The 23277-nt window shown below is 40.7% G+C and overlaps 3 protein-coding genes across 4 annotated transcripts in view; all 3 read right to left on the bottom strand.

The window, feature by feature from the left end:
- Positions 1-4638, bottom strand: part of LOC103356462 (dual specificity testis-specific protein kinase 1) — a 42921-nt gene extending 38283 nt beyond the window's left edge. The window contains exons 1-2 of one of the 2 annotated variants that reach the window (XM_008280606.1): positions 4264-4638; positions 2868-2940 (exon numbers count right to left, since the gene is read on the bottom strand). In XM_008280606.1, coding sequence (XP_008278828.1) covers positions 2868-2898 — 31 coding nt within the window. In that variant the 5' untranslated portion in view covers positions 2899-2940; positions 4264-4638. The remainder of the gene's footprint in view (positions 1-2867; positions 2941-4263) is intronic. The other variant, XM_008280607.1, reaches the window with a different exon arrangement.
- Positions 4639-8156: 3518 nt separating this feature from the next.
- Positions 8157-12132, bottom strand: b3galt8 (beta-1,3-galactosyltransferase 8). The gene has a single exon (XM_008280608.1). It carries the CDS (start codon positions 12048-12050, stop codon positions 11091-11093), a length of 960 nt encoding a protein of 319 aa, XP_008278830.1. The 5' UTR covers positions 12051-12132; the 3' UTR covers positions 8157-11090.
- A 624-nt stretch (positions 12133-12756) lies between these two features.
- tncb (tenascin Cb) overlaps positions 12757-23277 on the bottom strand; it is a 57676-nt gene continuing 47155 nt past the window's right edge. Inside the window, exons 14-23 of the mRNA XM_008280609.1 lie at positions 22611-22754; positions 21736-21855; positions 20875-21018; positions 20163-20293; positions 19915-20047; positions 18894-19045; positions 17329-17425; positions 16688-16849; positions 14901-15064; positions 12757-14126 (exon numbers count right to left, since the gene is read on the bottom strand). Of these exons, the coding sequence (XP_008278831.1) occupies positions 14016-14126; positions 14901-15064; positions 16688-16849; positions 17329-17425; positions 18894-19045; positions 19915-20047; positions 20163-20293; positions 20875-21018; positions 21736-21855; positions 22611-22754 (1358 nt within the window). The 3' untranslated portion in view covers positions 12757-14015. The remainder of the gene's footprint in view (positions 14127-14900; positions 15065-16687; positions 16850-17328; positions 17426-18893; positions 19046-19914; positions 20048-20162; positions 20294-20874; positions 21019-21735; positions 21856-22610; positions 22755-23277) is intronic.

Consider the following 23277-nt stretch of genomic DNA (forward strand, 5'->3'; position numbering starts at 1 on the left):
AACTGCGCTTTGCATACAGGAAAGCTGATGAGAACTCAACACTTGCAAGCAGGTAGCCAGAATGAATAAAGGTACAACCTGAATCTTATCTTTCTATGAGTGATAGCCACGCAGATTTAAAAAAAGAGCGCACAGGCGGTGCACAGTGAGACATCACAAGACGCTAAGATGTGAAGTTCACAGGCTTCATCTATGTTTCATGGCCAGATTATTCTAAGCATTTACCATCTGCGAGGTGAGGCTTAGTTCTGAACGAGCACGACACTGGTGATGATCAGCATTATCCCCGGTCAGAGGGAATCCCCGTCAAATCCCCGCATCAGCATCGAAGGCAGGAAAAAGAAGTGTGGGGAGGATTTATCAGGATTCCCTCTCTATCCCTCCCTCCATCCATCCACCCACTACACAGACTCCCCCAACAAGTCTGCTCATAAATCCAAATGGCTGTCCTTAGTGATGGCAGACAACACATATGACTCGCAAAGAACTTCTTTCAAAGGCCTGCTGCAACCTACACAACCAGAGCAAACATGAACCTTGTAGCCAAGCAGCCAAGCTTCCCAGGCATGCAGCAGTGTAAGTGTGAAGGTAAATAAAAAGGCAGTAAATCGTGACCTTGAACCAGTGCATCTATTACTATGCAAACAGCCAACAGAGATAAAGCTTTACGAAGGAAAAAAACAAATATAATTTACTCATAACTCCTTTTGACCATTTCACATCTGACAAGCCCGAGGTCATCATAAACACTGAAGATCTGCATTGTTTGTGCGCACAAGCAACACAAATGCATTTTTTTTCCAATTTATTAGATGTATATGTTCTGTGATTCTGTGTATCAAAAACTAAATGGAAACTGGTGTTTGGGATCAGCACAACCTGATTCCTTTTGTACAAGTGTTCTGTCTGTATTTCTAAATCAAACACCAATCAACATGAATCCCTGGAGTTCAGGATCATTGGCTAATGAGGGGGAAAGAACAAACATTTGAGTTTTGTAGTGTTATAAGGCTTCGAAGTATACAGTTATGCCCCAAAATGGAGATGGAACTTTTTGAAGTACCCTTGTTTGTATTAATCTATGGAACTAGAACCAGCCACTAATGTATTAGTTTAATTAGGTTCATATCCGGCAGTCATATAAATAGACTTTATAAAATGCTTCAAAGAAATAAAATCATTTAAGGAGTTATTCATTACAGAATATTAAACCTGTATTCTAAAAGTATAAAAGTTAAATTTTCATCATTTTGATTTATGGCAACCAATGAATTTCATAATTGCATTTATATTTCATGCCATTATGCATTTCATTTCATTACAGTGGTGATGTCACCTCCCTCTCTCTCTTTCCAGCCAATCACATGCCTCCCGCCTCACAAGTAAACAAGCTTAAACTGTTTTCCACTGTTGCCAACTTACTCTGACAATAGATTTAACAACTTTTTATGGTTCTTTGTTGTCGAAGCATTTACAAAGGTTAAGGCTGCCTTAAAACAGCCCACAAGTTCCTGCAGTGGAAAACGGCTGAATGTCACAAACAAGTCACAAAAAACTGACCCGCTAGTTTAGTGGGTTACACAGAGAATTTGAGAAGGGTTGTCAGGCTGAGCCTTAAAATCTAAAGGGGTTTAGTTACTGTCCGTGAGTTGTGTTTATTTCCAGGAGAAGTCTAGATGACTGATCACGAGTTGGTTTGCCACTGCTAACCAGCAGCTAACAGGTTCAATTTAGTACCAGTTGTTCATTGATATAGACATGTAGATGGTCTATAGGAGGTTGTTAGATGTGTCTCTAGAGCTGCTACATTACAGTAGGGTCCTGGAAAGTGGAAATAATCGAACGTTGTCTTAAAATTTACTGCTACAAACATGCTGAATTTGATATATATACATAGATATCTATTTAGATAGCTATATCAGGCAAGCAAAGCTAATTTGGTGCATTTTTATTCAACCAAAAACAGCAAAAACAGTTGTGATTAAACCTTTTACATGCATTAAGCAACATGAAGGCAGAGTTGACGCATCACTGCAATCAACAAGCGCAGTCAGTGATGTATCTACTGTACATGTATTCACTTTATCTTTGGCAGCTGTTCAGCTTAACATAAGAGAGTCAGGGCCATGTGTTTGGATAAAAGGTGAGAGCTGTGACTGTAGACAGCACCACTATCACAGAAAGTCACATTAGGAGATAAAACATGCCACGAAAGACAAGAAACGTCTGGAAAAACACTATTACGAATTAAAAACAGACTTTACAAAAACTGCATATAGAAATTTTAAAAAATCGATAATATATATCAATAAAAGTGATCTCCACATTTTTTTTAAAATTATGACAATATGATTATGTTTCATAAAGTCTTTTTTCAAATTTTCCTAACACATATTTATGTTCTAACTCTACAAGAAGACATTTGTAAGAGGTGAAAAAGAAAGAACACCTCCAGCCTGTAGAGGATGTGTTGAACATGGAGGGCAGGTAACAGGACACTTCTCTGACGCACCACCTTTGGACACGTTTAGACCAGCTGGATGCTGAGCAAAACTCCTTCTATTTCAGAACAATGCCGAGCTAAACACAATTACTATACAGCAGATACACCTGCTTAAAGCGCTAGTTCATCCAACACACAACACATACAGTGACTGCTACAATGGATGTGACATAGTGGCATCAAGCAATGCAGCGCTGCACACACATCACAGCCACAGACAGGCCACACAGCTGGGGGTTCTCACTTCAGTCACACAACTGTGCAGTCGTTGCATTGAGTGTGCATCAAAAATGGCTTGAAAAATGTAAAAGATAACAGCATAAAGAAGCAAAAGTGAAAAGTATTTGAATTTCTCAATACTTACTCCATTGATTTAATAAGCTATTCATATGCATCTTGTGGGTGGTGGAACAAAGCCAGAGGTCTCTGTGCAGAAACTGAGGAGGAACCACATACATGCAACAACAAATGAGCAACGGCACAGACACAGGACTTCCTACAGAAACAACACATGTGGGCTGACAGGCAAGCAACACTGAAAACTAACATGAAGACTGGCAGACGACAGGGTCAGATTTCAGCAGCACATCTCTGGACAAGACATGGGACTCTGACACAGCTGACACTTGATGCATTTATGGCGAGAAAAAAAAAAAACATCTTGCACTTGCAAACAAAACTGGAGCCTTTAAAGAAAGATGCAGCAGAGTTACAAACAGACTTTTTCATTGTTAAATTGCTCAGGGACATACAGTGTGTCTGCTGAATTGTGCTACACAGATCTTTTTTTTGTTTTTTTCCCAGCCCTGTGACAGTGGTCCCCAACCTGTCTGACCTCATCACACTTTATGGCCTTAACATGAGAGGTGAGCAGTGAAACTAAAGAGGCCAGCCGAGCTACAGTTACAAGCATTTTACAAGGACAAATAAATAAGAGAATGTCCTGAAAAAATAAACAGGCTTTGACACTCATTTTGCCATATCAAGAATCTATGTCTATGCCAGAGAGTTTCCCAGCTCCACGTGTGTTGTATTGTTAGTACATTAAACACGTTTTTAAATGCTGCATTATTTGACATGTTTGGTCACTTGAGGGCAGCGACTGAAGCTGGAAACACTGACATAAGATGACGTGAGAAACATGTAAGCAAAGACTTTCCTATTTTTACATTTCCTGATGCTGACAGACCCACGTTCTTTATTCGATCTCCTTTTAGCTGTGGTTTTGTTTCCATCTGCTCCAGGGAGAAAGTGGATTTTTGATTTCTGCCTGCAGGAAACAAGCTTTAGAGAGCAGCAAGCCTCAAGACAGCAAAGAAGCTATAGAGTTTCACAGAACTGGGCCAGAGTTGCATTAGGGGCATGATTCTATGTGGGTTTGCCACCACTAGGAACATATTTTACATCACATCTAATTATTTGTTTCTGATAAAAACAAATGGATTAAAAATATAGCAGTCATCTTAACCTGTAGTTTGCAAAAACGCATAAGCAATGAGACAACCTGATGCCCCTGCGGGTCACTGGTTATGTTCTATCTTTGACCCCCTCCGTCCACTCGAGACCCCTCATATTTATTTTGGGACCACTTTGGGTGTCCCGAACCCTAAGTTGGGAACCGCTGCACAGCACCTCATGAATATTTTTACACTTTGTGCTGCAGGAAGTTTGCACAGACTGTCGTTACTATATCCCAGCATTGTTTCTAAATGTGTTTTATTTAACCCAACAAGCAGCAAACACCTCCACAGTCTACTTACATGGGTTCAGTCAGTGTGCAGGTTCACGCAGAAAGCTCGGCTTCAAACGGTCGCTGAGGTGCTTTGCATCATATATCCGCTGTCGGTGCAGTACGACCACAGTGTTCCTGCCTTGTGTCGCGCAGACATGCAGCTCTCTCCGGTGTGGCTGCTTGAAGCGAGGCTCGCTAATGCAAATGCATGTTTCCTGGGTTGTCTTAGGAACCAGCCTCAGCAGCAGCAGCAGCTCGTTGGTGGATGTAGCTCCACCCACAGAGCAGCAGGGCAGCCTGGAAAAGTCTGAGCTGCTACCAGGAGGACAGAGTGGAGCTGATGCATTTTCACTGTGACTTTTTTCTTTTTCTTTTTTTTTTTTTTTTTGCAGATTAATGCCACTTTATTCACTCAGAGATGCAGCTCTGTGTATATTTGAACCCTTTTAAGGGCCCTTCATGCCCCCAGTCTTTACACTCTTGTCCTCTTGTATACTGCTCTGTGATACTGTATGAAATGGAGTACAGTCCCAGTTGTTTGCGCTGATCAGAAGTATCTAGAAACAGCACAGAGGTGGGAGTGTTTTGAACAATGCTGAGCGCTGGCCCCGAGCATTAACTCCCACTCAGTCAGTGTGGGAAATGAATAGACTGGAACAGACGGCACACAAACACCAGACAAATGGACACTCCGTGGAGAATAGAAGAGAGCTTTAGGTGCTGAAATGGGAAGAGGAACTCAACAGTTTTAGTCCGATTTATTACCAACTACTTTTATGCAGATCATACAAGATCAGCCTATAAGGAGAGCGATGCCACTATCACAGAATGTACATAACTGAAGCTGACACTGCTTTTTTTTTTTACTTTGTCTACAAAGAACGAACCTTAGCCAGGCACCAGCTACAGGGCTGAAGCCAGGCGGTGCCCACAGCCACCACAGGCTGAAGACTGGCCACCAACATAACCAGCAGCCTGGTCTGCTAGAGGGTTAGAACTGGAGCTACATCCACCAACTACTTCTCTGTTTTATGGAACCATTTCTCTGAGCCTGTTTGTCCCATACAGATGCATTTTAACAGCACAGCACCTTTCCACAAAAGTTGAGAGGTCTTGTCAGACTAAGCCTTAAAATCTAAAGATGTTTAGTAAGTGTCCATAAGTTATGTTTATTTCCAGGAGAAGTCTAGATGGCTTATTGTTCATTGAGATAGACATGTAGATGGTCTATAGGAGGTTGTTAGATGTGTCTCGAGAGCTGCTACATTACAGTCGGGTCCTGGAAAGTGGAAATAGTTGAAAGCTGTCTTAAAATTTACTGCGACAAACAATGTGCTGAACATGAAAGGTTCTGTGAAATGCTGAATATTTGCTGTGAAGAGAAGAAGCTCTTTATACCTAGCTCTGGCTCCTTAAAGCTGGCCAAGGAGATAAACTTAGCTAAAGATAATTTGCTCACTTTTTCCTGTTTCTTAGAGATGAAAAATCTATCTGGAATGATTCGACATATATATAGTTTATGTAAACATGTGACATTAAATGAGTAAATTATTTCACTTGCAATGTGATTAAAAACAGTAATGCAGCCTGAGGAAGAATGTATGTAAGCTTTAGACTGAATTTTTTTTCACTATTAAAATGTTTTTTCCCCCCAAAAAACTGTAGAAATGAACACATGTACATAAAGCCTTGTGTTAATATCTAAATGTTTTCTACGTGTTGTGAAATTTCTGTGACTATAATTCAACATAAAAGGCATAAAATTACAGTTTAGACTGTACGTCTATTACTATCGTCACAGTTCTGCTAAGAGCTTCTAATCTTTAAACCCTATTCTCTCTGGTGTTATCAGCAAATACCAGTTGGTAGAGACCAAAACAGGGTTAAAACAGAATTAATAATAAACTTACATTCACAGATTCACAGATACTTGATTCAAACAAAATGCTGATGTTGCTCTGAGTCTGCTGGATGTGTAAATATGCAACTGTTCTGTAACACATCAGCCATAACTACTTCATTAACCCTGAAAAGCCTGAACCATGAAACAATTGCCAGAAAATTCCTTTTTTTTTTTTAAAAAACTCAAGTATTTATTGATACCTTACCTTCTGAAAAATAATAATAATAATAATAATAAATATCAATGTGCATATATGAATTTTAATTTGTATCAGTTTTGCTACGTCCGGCATTTTTGGTGCATGAATTAGGATCTATAGTGGATTATCTGTGCACTGCATGTGTCTGATTTTATACATCAGGTTTTTCATGAAAAAATATATCATACTGATGATGTAGAGGTCTCAAAAACTCATGTATCAAATATTATACAGTTGGCATAACGGGGTTAATATGTCAACACTGTGTTGACAGCTCGTCCTGCTGTTCCTTAGTGGCAAAAATCAGTTAATGCAGCTTTGAGAAAAGAAACCTTAGAAAGCAAACACACACACACACACACACACACACACACACACAATTTTAGATATCAGTGTTGACCATCCGACAGTGTTTAGACAAATTTAAACTGTATTCACATTCATGTTGGAAATTCAGCCTGTTCAGCCACGTTGCTCAAGAGCCAAGGAATATGTGTGACCACATATGGGTGTGTTGTGTTTTTTTAAAGGGTTTGATGAGATTTTTGATAAGAGGCAAAGACTGGCATAGCATACACTATCAGCCCTCTCCTCCCTCAAAGTAAGCCACAGAGATGTGTTTGGTTTGCCGCTCACTCCGAGGCAGAAGGACTCCTACAGACCTCAGCTGGGGTTTCGTTCTGCAGCGTGGAAGCGCTGCAGGTTTGATGTGAGGCTGCCATCTGCCGACGCTGGTGAATCATGAAGCTTCAGTGGTCTGTTTCTAAACCCACTCGCTGATCTGCTGCAGGCCAGGCATTACATAGCATCTAATGCTACAACACTCTCTGGTTCACCATCAGGTAGACTGGTCGCTAGACATGAAACTGGCCTTTTTTTTAATTTAATTTTTTTTTTTAACATCATCAATAAGTGGAGAATATTCTTATATGTAACTCTTCCAGTTAGGCTTGGAGAGACAGACTTTCATTATGGTAGAATGGTGGTACGTACCTAAGTACATTTATTAGAGTGCTATACTTAATTACAACTGTTATACTTCTACCTTAGATATTTTATCTGATGCTACACCCTACTAAATATTTCCATTTAAGATCATGATCTTTGTTTTTTTTTTTCAAAAATTCTATGTTGAAAAAGTCTGTTTTATTTAATAACACTGCCCCGGTGACACCCTTTATTCCCACTTCCTGGGTGTCTTCTCAGGTCTATGCGATGACCTGTGATGTGGTCACAACAGGTGATGAGAGTGGGGTTGTGAGAAAATGCTTTCCATCTAAGTCAGGACTTTTCTTCTAAATCATTTTATTTTGATTAAATTCTAATGTGACATGAACACTACTTTGCAAAACAAAACAAACAAAAAAAAACATGTAGAATAGTACAATAATAACAATTTATCACAGTGGTCAGAGTCCTAACCCTCTGAGCCCAAAAAAGGCCTGTTATCTCATTATCTCACCAAAAATACACCACTTATCGAAGCCAGAAACTGTGGGGAGAAAAAAGCAAACAAAAAAAACTATGTTTGATAGAATACTTCTGAATGCATCTATTTGCAATATTGTATTAATACTACCTTACTTTCATTAGTACACAACACATCCCATGTTCTATTTTGCATTACACTTTTATTTTGCATAATCCCACCAATGCAGTATATACACTTGGTTTTTTTAAGTCCTTTTTTCTTTTTTTCTTTTTTACCCAATTGGCGGCATTTTAATGACTTGCACTTTGTTCTGTGGACTGTGTGTGACTGTATGCAACAAATCCATCTTTAAATCTTGACTCATCAAGTGAGAAAGAAAAGCACGTGTTCAACATTTTTCCAAGACTTTTATTGAGTCTGAAAACAGCATTTTTTCTGGCATAAAACTCTCTAATGAAACCAAGGGAGTAACCAGCAATAGGAAGATTTTCCTGCTTCAGGAAAGAAAAGCTTATGAATAGACAAACCCAGCATTTTTATCAAGGTATAAATCTATGAGGCATTTTGGTGCACAAGACACAGTAAAAGTTATTTCCTTAATAAATATCACAGTTCAAATGTATGGTCTATCAGCGTCTGACAGAGAACCAGCAGCGGCAGATGCAGCAGCACACCTCCATACTGCCACCAGCTGGCTGTCAGCTATAACTACAGCACAGACAGAACCAGGCACAAGGCACAGATTCATTCTATCTGTCAGCAGGCACAGTAACCGCACGCATGATCTGCAGGTTATTGCATAAATGCTAGATTATATTGCAAAGCAGCAGTGCAATGAAGCAAGTCAAGATTTTAAATCTTTTAACATACTGGGCCTCATGCAAGAACCACCCATACCAACAAGTATGTAGTTCAGTGCAGCACACAAGTGGACTGACAGGAATCAGTGGCCTTCTTTGAGCTGTCTCTACAGACCTTTTTCGAAAGAGTCATGAACAGATTTGCATATGATGCCAACATGAAACATACAACTAGTCATAGGCCAGTCTGCTTCCTAAAGATGTTTTAGAGTCTGTTACAGTTTCTGCTCCTTCACCTGCTGCATTTGCTGTGTTGATTTTCTTTGATTTCCAAAACATGACCACTGGAACAGGAAGTTCAGGTTTGTCAATGATTCTAATAATGACATCTCACAAATGCACAACTCCTCATGAACAGATGAGGAGTGTAAAAAGATCAGGCCCAAACAAGCAACGTACAACAAAGTCCAGTTGAGACCTGGAGCGCTTCGATAATCTCAGAGAAAAAAGGCAGAGAGGTTCAGGATAAGGATACAAACATGGTCTTGCATAGGGCCCAGTGTTTTGCTGGGTAAAGGGATCCATACATATACGGATCTTAGTCCATCAGGCACTAACTGAAGAATACTCTTCAAAGAGTCTTTGGTGTAAAATATGAACTGGCAGGTCAGACTGACAGCAGTAAGAAGCTGAAGCACCTTGACTTCTCAGAAAATAAAGCGTCTCTTAAGACTTAAAGGACTGTTGCTTCCTCACTAAATGGGCTGAAACTGACTTAGTGCAACTAGCCCATAAAAGAAACTAATGTACAATCTATGTTATTGTCACTGTTGATTACTAATCAGTGATTAGTTAGTGACAGACAGCTAACCAGTTATTGGTTTGAATGAATGGTGTGAGGCTTGTCAAGGAAGAGGATTTTTTTTGTTCTATGTAAGCAAACTGGTATTCTGCAGCACTCTACAAAACCAGAATTACAAGGTGCTTAACAGGTGAATACAAAGAGATTTTTGAGGCACTGTAAAACATAGAGAAACAAAGCAAACACATATAGAGACTAATCTTTGGCATATACAGCAATTTGTGAACACAGGCAGGGTGCAACTAGCAATTCTTTTCTTAATTAACAGTTCAGTCTAGACAGTGAAAAAACTTCATAACTGCCGACAACTCTTGATGATGTCACTAACAGCTTGTCTTGTCTCACATACAGTCAAAACCACAAACTATTTGATATACCTTAATATAAGATAAAGAAAAGCAGCAAATTCTGCGATCTGGACATGAAACTACACATTTTGTCAATTTTTGTTTTCTTGAACACTGACGAATTGTTGCAGCTCTAAACAAGATTGAACTTGTCTGGCGTCCTGACTGATGCTTCGCTGTCAGCGGTCACTGGTCAGCAGTGTCTCATCTGATCAGGTTGTTGGAGGTCCTCTGCTCTCTAATCTTACTGACTGAGTGGAGTACGCTTGGGGATTTTAGCCACACAAAAACAGTTGAAGCTGTTACCTTGAACTCTGGCAAACTGATCAATTGGCCAGTTTTAACCCTTATTTATTTTTGGGATTTGTCATTTTTTATTCATTGTTCAGTCTACTTAAAGTGTATTATTTTGGACAGAGGAATTTATCATAAATCATCCACTTCTCATTTCTGAACAGGTTTTCTGTATGTTTTGTACACAACTTAAATAAATCATCAGTTAGAAAGTTTAGGGTTTCACCTTTCAATTATTTTAATTATAAATCAATCTGCACATTATGTTTTCAATGAAATTATTCTTTGACTACAAAATAGCAGTAAAGAGAAGTTTACTGTAGTATTAGTTCCACATCTACAAGTGACATATTCAGACTTTTAGTTTGATCAAAAGACGAAAAATCAAAAAGATTCAGTTTAGTGTCTCACATAACAAAACCATATCAAATTATCACATTTCAGAAAGTGGATCCATCAAATATTTGAGATCTTTGCTTTAAAAATTACTTAATGGTTCACAGGTGGTAATGTCAGAAATGAGTGAAACATGCCCATTTCAAAGTGACAGCTTCAAATGACTTTTTATCTGACCAGCAGTCTGATTAGTGGCTAAAATCTGTCGAACCCCAGTTTCATCAGTAACATAAGACATTAGAAATAAATGTTTTGTTCAAAATCGTGTTTCAGTTCAATTCTCACTGTGTGATAGATTTAAATATAAAGCATTACAGCAGGGCACACAACCAAAAGAGTGACTGCCCCTCATGAGGCACAGGATGAATAGATAAACGTGACTAAATGATTACTGGATTATCAAAACAGTCAGCTGAGATCTTTCTGTTGATCAACTATTTGAGTGACTGACTAATGACTGCACCTCTAAAAATGACCTGATTTCAGTAGATCTGCCCTCTCCAACCATTCAACACTTGTCTTTGGTCCTCACTCTCATGGCTGTGGTTCTAATGGCTTTCTTTCCTTTACAGAAGGCTGCTGTTTTCGTCAGATCTGCATGTGGAGCACCTGTATACAGCAGTCAGCAGCTGCCGTGGCCTTTGGAGAAGTCGTGCCAAGCCTGCAGCAGCTCTGACGGCTTGAACCCGTTGATGATGACCAGCCTGCTGAAGATGCACCTGTCGTACTGCAGGCTGCGGATCTCGAACAGGTTCCTGAAGGAGGGCAGGCTGTAGGAGTAGACCGGCCGGACCCCCAGCACCCGCAGACACAAGCCCACATACACGTCCTCCAGCGGGATGAGCCGGACGAACCTGGAGGCCCAGGAGATCCTCGCTGCCATGTCAGCGGAGAACACATAGCCGGCCCCGGACACGTACGGAGGGAAGCTGTCCTCGGGGTACAGTTCCTCTGACAGATACCACTTGCTGCTGGGGTCCCTCCTCGGCCTGCCGTCTCGGATGACCGAGCCGGTGATGAAGCCCTGCCGGGGGGAGCCCCTCAGCCGGCCCAGCAGCTGGAACACGTTGACAAAGATGTCTGCGTCCACCTTCATGGCGTAGGAGGCGTGGGGGCAGTGGGTGGCCAGCCACTTCATCATCAGCACGGTCTTGATGGTCAGGTTGTGGTAACTATCCACGAAGTTGATCTGGATGATGTCCGCATGCTGCCTGCTCTCCTCCTCCAGCTCCTTCTGGGCCGCTGCCCCCCGGCCCCCCTCTGGGAGCCCCGTGAAGAACAGAGTGAGGCTCCCCGGACCGGAGCCGCCCCATGTCCCCCTGACGGCCTCCCGCGCTGCAGCCTCCTGAGGGCCGACCGGGACCAGGAACACCAGGAAGGGGCTTCTGTCCTGGCACACAGCGGGCTGGTTGAGCAGGTAGTGGTACGTGTCCGGGGAAATGAGCCGATACTCCCCGGCTGAGAGCGTGGGCGGTAACTCCGTGTGTTTGCTGACCGAGCTGAGCAGGAGGTGAGCGGACAGGACGAGCACAGCTGAAGCGACGAGGAACTTCACTAACCTCCAACAAAAAGTTCTCCGCATCGCCTCAGCTGTCGGGCTCCGCTAGTCCTCCACCATGGCTAGTCCTGTGCAACACGGAACGGGACAAATATATCCCGTCGGCCACTCCCAGCAGGGGAACCAGGAAACACATATCTGCCCAAGAGGGCGAGCAGCGGGACCCGAGTGGACCCGAGCGGCCGAGGATCACCGAGAGACAGAGATGCTTCTGATTGGTGGATGTCAGACAGGTTTGTGACAGGAGGCGGGGCTTCAGAACCCTCAGCAGCAGAACTACAGTTATCAGTACAGCCACCTGGAGTTATCCATACCTGATGACTTATCAATAGTAAATTGATAATAAGTAATATAATAACTAAAAATAATATAAATATGACAATGATTTTATAATTTTTGTGTATTTGACTAAGGTTCCTTGTCATACAATAAATCAGGTAACATGATGCATTATAACGTGCAAAGGAAACTCTACTGCATATCCACCAAGGAAGACCATGAGATGTGGCTGGAAGCTGTAGAACATCTAGAAAGTGGAACTTGAGCGAAGAAACAACTCGTGAAAATCATACTTTTAAACAAACTGTTTTATTGTAATACAGTTTACAGAGAAACACCTGTTTTTCACCCAGTTATAAACAAACAAAACAATAAAAACAAACTTAATTTACACAGGCATTCTTTAGAAGGTCAGTGGTTTAGTATCCTGCTGTAGCAGAAGGGGGAGGGAGGGTACGGGGCTTGTGGGTCTTGGGGAGGGGGAGGGGAGGGGAAGGTAGAAACAGTAACTAGTTCTCTAGTTTTGGCCTGTCCAAACACTATTTTCATCAACATAAGCATAGAGACCTTACTATGACAACTGGAATTCAATTGGAGTTGGCCTTTTTTCAATGTTTCGAGCATCACATAACATTCTCTTGTTGCACATATATGTACTGTATTCACATTTTTCAAAAAGTAAGAACAAAAAATGTAATCACCGCATGTCATTATACACTGAATAATAGGTCCTGCCTCGGATTCATGTGAGAAACAAAACAAAATTTCTTTTCTCTGTTCTTTAGCTTTTTCAAACACAATACTGTGGCTGCAGCATGACGCCTTCAAGGGCTCACGTCATAAATGGAAACATCGCCAATGGACATGGGATGTGGAGGGTAAAATACTTTTTCATAGATTTTTTATTTTTCTCTTTTCATTTCCATCTCTATCATTTCAGATGTTGGCTCATGTGTAGGGGTGGGAGGGGGTTTGAAATAAAGTGACACTGAGACAAGTTAAGTCGCACAAAGACAGACAAATGGCAAGTTAGACGGAGATATCTGACATCTGAGCAGTGCCATCTGAGGAGTATCTCTTTTCAAATGTTTCAATCAGATGAGTGCTTGTACAGTGTTGTACAACCAATAGAATTTCTCTGAGAACCCAGCTGAAATATCGCTTTTAGCAAAGAGGCCCTGATCCTAAACAAGACCACATTGTACCATAAACAGCCTGTCTTTTCTGTAAAACCCCAAACATAGTGTAAATGTGAAATAGGGAACTGTACTAATGACTGTACACAACATAATGCCTGAGCTGCACTCACGCCTCCCCACAAATGCTGCAACACAAGAGACGGGATCAGAATCAAGTGAGATGGAGTTGCTCTCTTTGGTGCGTGAGCAGAATCTGTGTGGGCTTTGATTTAAGTCCAGTTTTTAGCATGCACATCGATTTCCGCACTGGCAGCATTTGCACAACCGTATCACAGGGGAAGCAAGGGGTAGGGGAGAGGTTCATGGAGTCGAGGCTGATCTTTGAGCAAATTGGATGAGGGGAGGCGCGCTGATTTTGCGTGGAGGCAGCAGGGCTCTTGGCAGTGGCTTTGGTCGCTGCAAGGTGGGTGGGTGTGGGAGTTGAGGTGGTTTATGGGGAGTCCAGACAGAATAGTAGCAGTAATGTTGTTGTTGTTGTTGTTTCTGATGGTGGCGGAACTTTCCATATCATTTATGATCGTTTCCTCCTTCCCTCCAGGTTTCTGAAGTTGGATGGCCGGATCTTCATCTCAGCGAACTCAATCGAGTGCTCGTGGCCCTTCCAGTGGAACCAGTTCACGCCCTGCAGAGGTGGACGAGGACAAGAGTTGGAAGTCAGAATAGAGTGTGAAGGAGAAATCCACAGCCATGTTCTTGTCACAGATTCATCTTACATCAACAAGAGACAACAAGAGTTATTATTAAAACCCCACATTATTTGACTTATAACAGTCTCTACACATGGCAACTACATTATAGTTAAAGTTGAGGAAAATCCTCCAGTTATAGCAAATAAATTATGTTTTAGGTGGTTGCGATGTACTCCCAGCCAGTAGAGGTGGTAGGCATCAGAAACTCAGGAAAAACACATGAGGAATCTCTGCAGCCCTGACATGTAGTTTTATTTTTTTAAATCCAAACAACAGCTATGACATATATGGCAATCCCTTACCAATCCCTTAATGCACATACACAGTCCAGCTTTAGAGTCAAGCAAATATAAGAATTTGGTTATAAAAAGGCTAAGTGCACCTCTGTGAATGTCAATGTCCTGCATGAAATCAGGACGCTACGGTTCTTTCTTCACTCTCAACCACTGCACCATTTACATTCCACCTCACTGCAAAGGCCACATAGCTTCCTGCTTTTGCCCTGAGTGATGTATTTTGCCCCAAGGACCCTTAATGGAATTAGTTTTTATTGGTAGTTTTGATTTTGTTTTGAATGCTTCAGGAATCCTGGAGTACCCTCGTCCCACACACTGATGTAACTCCATCAAGGAGTGACCCTAAAGCCTTTCATTTGTCTGTCATAGTTGACTGTACTGTGAGTTGTGGTGGACTGAACAATACTATACCTTGCTGTGACTGTTATCTCCATATCGTCCCATCAGGTTGACCCGGTGGCAGTTTTTATACCAGAAGGCTCCCTTATAGGACAGAGCACAGTTGGTGACGGCGATGTCGTTGTCATGGTCATAAGTGGAGAATGGACGACCATGGTGGTAGGTCATAGAGTCACCTGCAAAGACACAGTAGAGACAGAGTGGACAATTTCACAACTGATGGAGACCAAAATTACAGCATAAGATATACAGTTTTCTGTTGTTGTACGTTTATACAGATTCTGATTCAGACTATATTTGTTTTCAGTTTATTTTTATTGTGTGGTGAAAAATGTGTTGGTCTTCTCCCATAGTTTCATAAAATCTAAATAGGATGATTATATTTCCAACTAAATTTGATACAACTAACCTTAACCCTAACTAAAAAATAGAGCTACGACAGTGCAATAATATTAAAACAGCTTAGTAACTGCAAATACTGAGCAGTGTGGCCTCAGTTAACTAATCTACTTTCTTATGCTGAGGCAATAGGACAAGCACACAGTGCACCATGAGCATGAATCCAGTCTGAATCCCTTGAAGCAAAATGCATATCAAGAGTCTAAGTTCCTTCTCACCAGACAAAGCTACAACAGTGATGTTATGGCTATATCCTGAGAGATTGTGACACGATTCTGGCAAAGTGTCAGCACCCAGTCTCGGGCCAATATTGGTTAGGTCTACCATTTTGGTCGGGGTGATTGCAGCTCAGTATTGGTAGCCAGACTCGGGCCAGTGTACTCAGGCTGATTCTGGGGAGTCATTCACACTTGTTTCACAAGAGTCTGGCAGCCATACTCATTCTGAGTTAAATCTTCTGGCTTGTCAAATTCTGGCCAGTATTAGGCCAAACCATTGTGGCTGGCTGGGTATACTGTATGTCTGTCCAACAATAACCTTTTGTGTATAGATTTTGTTCTACAAAATGGTTATGTGTAGTTTTAGAGGGTGGGGTCTAATGTCATTGTGCGATATATGTTGGCAACCTTTTCATTAATATTGTTTAGCTTAATGCAGCAATGAAAGCGAAGACCTCTACACATTTGGAAAAGGATATCTGGTGAATGAGACAGATTTTTTCATGTATATGTAGAACTGCTTTCTTAGGTCTAAAGTGACTTTTTTAGTCATTTTAGCAGTGCATCAGTCCACTCAGATGAAGTGTTCCTGTCTTGTAGTCAATACTGAAAAGAACTAACCCTGAAAAGTCAAATAAAGCACCTACTCACTGCTTGTTCATTCCCCCATTCGTTTAAGTAGTATTGATCTGACTGATGATGTTTGTTTTCTTGAGGAACGAGAACTGGGAACTAACAAGTAGTAATATTTGTTTGTGTTTATGTGCAAATAATAACTGAAAATAAACTGCAAACAATGTATGAGTTGTGTGTGTGAATCATGGAGATTGTCTTAAAGTACCAATAATGCATCACTAAAAGCACAAATCCATTTTTGTCCAAAAACAATGAAAACCAACACAGCACTTTATTTTGATGTGTCAAAATAACATCCTGCTGCCACAAATAACAACTGGAGCAGCAAATGTGGATTAAGTTACTGCTAAAAAAAAGTCCCCATCAAATGCACTTGTATGAGTAAACTATATATGGAACTATACTCCTGAACTGATTTCTAAATATTTAGATGCTGTGTTTTCAGAGGGAACTAGCGAGCTTGTAGCTGAGTTAAGTCAAACAGTATTAAAAGATATTTTTAAAGTAATGTACATGCTGTAGGCTACAGACATCAGTCAGATCTACCTGCTGTGCCGCTGTATCCTCCTACATGGACTTTGTAGCGGGTCCGAGGTTCAGAGACGGAGAACTTGTCGTACTGAGCGTAGGCAGTCTCTCCCTTATCTCTGAGGTCGACTCGCAGCTCGTACTGACCTCCGGCTGTGATCTTATGCAGGTTGGACAGACCTGAGTGAAAGGGGAGATATCTTAGCTGGACAAACAGCACTGATAACGACTCTGATGATTGTGGTTTTCAGAAGATGGTATACACATAGAATTCCTTATTTTACACTTTTATAACAAAAACATTTAGGAATAAAAAGACTAAAAAAGCTTCAGTTTTATCCTGTTACTCAGTAGGTTTAATGGTTCATGCCATGCTTCATGTCTGCCACAAAATACTTTAAAATCACCTCTGAAACGGAATTAATTAAACCATTACAGAAAAATGTGGAATCAGTTCAAAAAATTAAGTTCAATCAGCAGAGCTTTGTGGACACATTTTGCAATGAATTTGTAATCATAAAATACATAACACCAATGAATGACACAAAAATGCTGAATGCTATTCATTTTGCATAAAGAACCCTAACTACGAGCTGAACATAGTGATATATGACCAAGTCCTTGTGTGTTGTAGAATATTGGGGTCTGTTAGAATTTACCGAGCCAGAATTCATCATTCATGTCACCAAAGCCGGCTGTGTAATTCTTCCAGTTGCGGAAAAATTCCAGTCTGCCACTCTGACGTCGGAGGAAAACCTGCAGAGAAAAAACAAAAGAACAATAGATAAATAGTTTTTCATAATAAGCTTCATATGAGTTTCCAAAACAAAATGAGAAGCCAAAATCAAAACTAAATTGGTATGGAGAGGCACAGAAGAAAAAGAACTGACTCTTAATGTCCATATTCTCTGTAACTTCTCTATGAACTCATTCTCTACTTGTTTCTTTCTAACTCACATCACGTCCATTTGTTGTCTGTGTTCATGTGGCTACAACAGAACAAGCTACAAACTTAACAGTGACAGTAATTTTTAAGATGTTATGGTGTTGTGTATAAGCACAACCAGACAGCAGACACAGAGCAATATTTAATTTCTAGACATGGTGCTTCCGGCCATCCAGATACCTGTCACTTTTGCAGCCACATGCTGTATCATGTTTACTTCCTTCGAAAAGTCAGCCAAGCTTTGTCTGACTGTAGTTGAGGCTGGTCAGGTGGTAGGAACAGTGCTTTTTTATTCTTTTCTGAAAACTGCTGATTGCTGTGAATGTAAGTGAGATTCACAGGAGTTGTGAAACTTAATCCAAACAGTAAAACTTGGGGCTCTTAAACCAAAACATCTGAGTTGAACAAAGCAAAAATAGCTTTCTATTGAGGCTATCTCTGTGCTTTGGTCCATTCAGTTTTCCCTCAACTCTGATCAGTGTCTCTGTTCCTGCTACTTAAAAACGTCGGCACAGCATGATGCTGCCACCACCATGCCACTGGACTAATACACTGGGTAGGTGATGAGTGGTGCATCCAGATAAAATACTTTGTGGCCAAATAGTTCATTTTTGGCATCATCAGACCAGAGAATCTTGTTTCTCACAGTGTTTTAGGTGCTTTTTTTGCCAACTCCAAGCAGACTGCTCTGTCTTTAACTGAGAAGAGACTTCTGTCCAGCCACTGTGTCACAAAGCCAAGATCAGTGGAGTGCTGCAGACATGGACGTCCCTCTGGAAGTCACATCTCCACACAGGATCTTTGGAGACTGAGTGGCCATCAGGTTCTTGCTTCCCCGTTTTACCAAAACCTTCCTCAACGATTGTTGAGTTTGTCTGGCTGGCAACTTTAGAATGGGTCCTGATATACACAGGACTGTGGCTTTCCATATCATATACAATCAACTGATTAACTCTATCCGGACTCCAATTAAGGTTGTTAAATATCTCACACATGACCGAGTGAAATCTGACGCACCTCAGCTAAAGTTTAAGTGTCATGACTAAGGGGCTGAATAGTTATTTCAATGTGATATTTCAGTTTTTCTACCTGAGCACCTTTACATCATTTCTAAAATTCTGTTTTCACTTTGTCATTATGGGGTATTGAGTGAAGACTGATGAGGGATAATTAGTTTAAATGATTTTGTTTTAGGCTGGAGCATAACAAAATGTAAAAAAGTGAGTACTTTCTGAATGCACTGTACGCTGTATGGGTCTACGGGAACCAGTAACTTACAATCCATCCGCCTCCATCAGTGCTCATGTCGCAGTAGACCTGCAGTGGCTGGCTCTCATCTCCACCCAGGTAGACGGTGTACAGGCCTGATGAGGTGTCGCCATTCAGCAGAGCCTGGGAGCAGTCCCTGGGGTGTCTGTACAGCACGCCGGCTACACACACACACACACACACACACACAAATTGATGATAAAGCAAACCAGACACAGTGACTGGTCTTGTTTGTCATACTGAGATATCTGTCCATTTTTTTTAGCTTGAACTGACAAGACTTACTAGAGGATTTCACTACAGATCAGTTACCTTGAAATAAACCTAAGAACAGAGTGCTTCTGGTACTTCATGAGAATATTTATGTTTTATGGAAAAATAAAGATGAGCAGGAAAAATAATTTTTAACAGAAAGAAGCTTGTATAATGTATTAAGTATTCATGTCTTGTTTTGAGATATTCAGGTCTTAATTTGAAGAAGAATCCCTAAACTGGGCTGAATTAGAAGACAAATATTATACCTTTAGCCTTTTAATTATGAAACAGCATGCCAATAATGTCATGTTTTAAGAAAAAATCTTATTTCAGTAACTGAAGAATGTTATTTATGGTCACAGTTTAGAATTTAATAAAGTAAAAATTATAAATAATTGAGTTTCAAGAACCTTTAATGTAAAGTGCTGAAAATCCCTTGTGCTGCTTTACTGACTAAAAACTGAGGGTATGTTGTTAAAATAATTTTTGTTGTTGTGACTACATTTTTTTTATGTCAGTTTCAAGGAAACTAGTTTTGTTTGGCTTGAATTTGGCAAAATTCACAAGGACAAGGGATAGTGGACTGGGTACAAAACCTGTACACTACAAAACATTTCTTTATATCTTTGGCTAAGCTAGAACTCTGTTTCCAAACTGAGGGACATTAATGCTGCCATAGCCATCCGTTAGTCAGAAATCAGCACAATGCTTTGATACTACTGACACACAGAACAGCAGAGGTGAAATCTCTCCTTGTGTGTATGAATGCACTCACTGGTGGTGAAGACAGTGGTGATGACTCTGCTTCTCTTAGGACCAGCGAGGGCCTGCAGCTTGATCGAATACTCTGTGGAGGCTCTGAGCTGAGCCATGTTGTACGACACTGCAGTGGGACTCAGGATCACCTCCTGAGGGGAGAAACACATTCGCACATTTTATTCACAAACAAATTCTACAGATCAGTCATTACGTCAGCATTGGCCTTCAGAAAGCGGCATCAGTGGAGTCGTGGTATCTACTGACCCGTGGGGTGCCTTTTACAGGCTCAAAGCTGAGGATGTAGCCGGTGATGTCAGCGCGAGGAGGCTTCCAGGTCAGCATGGCGTTCTCTGTCTGGATGTTACTGGCTGCCAGGTCCTGAGGAGCATCCACATCTGAAAACACAGCAGCGGATTAAAGACAGTCATTGTCTATTATACCACTGTAACTTTGCTGTTGGCTGCTCCTTGTCTCAGCTGTTTCAGCTTCTTTTTCTGATGTCATTTATGTTTTATTATTTCTATATGACTTTACTGCAGCCTCTCTGCAGCTGTGGAGATTCTGGCATGTGCAGCTGACATGTGAATCAAGTTGCTCTTTAACCACAACTAGTACATTCTGTCTCTGTATATCCTTTAAATGCAGCTCTAAAATCATTTGAGCAACTTAAAAGCTTCAAACATATGGAATTAAAAGTTTATAGGTGTTGCTGTCGTTTCGTAATTTCTAAAAGCATCTTTCAACTCACGTTTTAGTTACTGAAACCAATATGAACCTCAAATCTGGTACACTGATTAATGGTGCATTTAACATTTTAAATCAATTTAAGGGATTAATCATGGTTCAGAGATTTACAGGAGATGTTACCAAGCACTAAAATTAGGTTTGTAAAACCATATGGGGATTTTTAACAAGGATTTTTAGTTTAGTTTGACCCAGTCAAGCTAACAATTCAGATCTCAGAAAGGAAACAGACCGGTGGTAAACTCAGTTGTAGTGGCTGCGCTTTTGGCCAAATCCCTCACAGCATAGACCTTCACAGTGTAGTGTGTCGCTGGTGTCAAAGAGCTCATCTCAAACTCCACCACGTTTCCTGACACTCGCTCCATCACTGGAGCCACTGGGAGACACAGACAGACATAAGTTAGCAAAGCAAGAACAAACATGCACAATAAATACGGGTGGAGGAAGCCTTTACTTAGGTTTAAGCATCACAATGCAGAGATTCTCCATTACAAGCAAAAGTAAAGAAAAATTCAACTTAAATACAAAAGTAGTATCAGCTAAATGGACTTTGCATAAAAGCAATTCCTGTAGCACATATATTATTATAATAATCTCAAAAGCAGCTACAGTTGTCAGGTAAATGTATTAAAGTGGAAAAATACAATACTTTGTTATACAATGCTGTGATTCAGTTTAGTAGAGATAGAAAAGCAAAGAAGAAAATAGAAATAGGTACAGTCCTTGAGTAAATGTACTTAGTTATATTCCACTACTGAGGGACAGAGGTTGTATGAGAGAGACATATATAAGCTTTTTTTAAAAACTGAACATTTGAATATCTGTTATATTTTCTCACAGTGATATGAGGGTCCTTTATTTGGCAGTTTTGTTTTATAGAAAGCAATTCACATTCAACTAAACCATTATTTGCCAGGGTTTGGATCATGATGTAACAGTGTACAACTGTGCAATAACAAGGGACCAGTAAAAACTTGGAACCAACCGTTGTTAGTAAAACAACATTCCCTTGGGGAATGATGTACAGTACATGTGTTTAACCATAAAACCATATACTGTGTGTGCGTTACTGTGTGCATGCATGTGTACATACCTGAATCTGCAGTGTAGGTGATGACGTAGCCGTCTACAGTAGCAATAGCAGGCTGCCAGAGCAGCAAAGCTTCAGTGTCTGTGATGTTGACTGCAGTAAGACCACGAGGCTTGTCCAGAGCTATAACACACACAGACACTCAGTCAGCCTGATTAACATGAACTCAGGTCTGACCACACGTGTAGTTACTGTGTTTGGATTTGTAGGGCAGCATACTAATATAGATCCCTGTTGATATGTTTTAATAGAGAAAAAAAGATTTCTTTTAAAAGTCACAAGACGTCTCTACCTTTCAGCACACGCTGCCACTTGAGCACATTTGAACCTTTTTCATTGATTTACATTAGTTAATGAGCTGTGTTTGCACATTTAGGAGCTTTTTTTTTTCATTTGCTATGATGCAGATAACACAGTCAGTGTATTATCTGCACGGTATCTAAACACTGCTGGGACTGTAAACAGCAGCTGTATTAGCAATCCTCACAGTACAACAAAAACTGACAAATCCAGTAAAAAAAAAAATAAAAAAACACATTCTGATAGCGGGCTTTAACATAATGAATGTGTGTGCTACAGTCAGCAGCAGAGGCAGGTTTATAGAAGTAGCCAGGCTGAGACCATTACTCACACTGGGGTGGCACAATGTCTCATTATTTTTAAAAAATAATAACAAAAAAGTGTTAAAGAAATGGCTCCACTGAAAGTTCTGCCAACCCCCTCCAAAAAAAAAAAAAAAAATAAAATAAAAATAAAATGCAGTTACTGGATGTAACTCCAGTTCTATGTGTGAGTAACTGTAATGGGCTTCATGGCTGGTTGTGTGATTTGAGCAGTGGGTCAGCCCATCCCCTTGGCTCCATTAAAGTGCAGGTTACCTGTGGTGACGCTGTCAGATCCAGGTTCGCTCTCTCTCTGGCCCTTAACAGCGACAACAGTGACCTCATAAGTGACTCCGGGCGTCAGGTTGGGCAGCACAGTCTGAGACTCAGAGCCGTCCACTGTTAGTGTCTTAGCATTACCTGTGAGTTGAAACAGCCCAAATCATTTGGGTGAATGAAGTTAAGGGGTTAAATCTAATTCAGTACATGTTATACATGTCCATTACAGTTGACTAAGAGAGTACCAATATTTTAAATCTAATAATGAATCTTCCCACTGATGTTTATTTAAATCATTTCTGTGTGTCACCTGCACATGATTGCAGTGTGTTTATTAAATCTAGTCATTCAGTCATCACAGACATCATGGAAGTTCTGTCTCTGTGTTTGTATTTTATTTTACAGATATTTCAAGGCCAATCAGGGTTCTGACAGTCTCTAAGCAGAGTTTCATGAAACCCACAGAGCAGACATGTTGGTCGCCATCAGAACAAACGTCTCAGCTGACACATAGCACTCAATAGAGGTTGAATAGAACACAATGGGGATGCATCTAACATTTAGAATACATATGGATTCAACACCTGACTGCCTCTTTTGTGTCGTTCTTCTCTTTTTAAAATTATTATCCTTTGTGAGTTTTGCCCCACCTAGGCTTCTTTCT

Source organism: Stegastes partitus, unplaced genomic scaffold (assembly GCF_000690725.1).
Source record: "Stegastes partitus isolate 25-593 unplaced genomic scaffold, Stegastes_partitus-1.0.2 Scaffold202, whole genome shotgun sequence".
Taxonomy (NCBI): Eukaryota; Metazoa; Chordata; class Actinopteri; family Pomacentridae; genus Stegastes; species Stegastes partitus.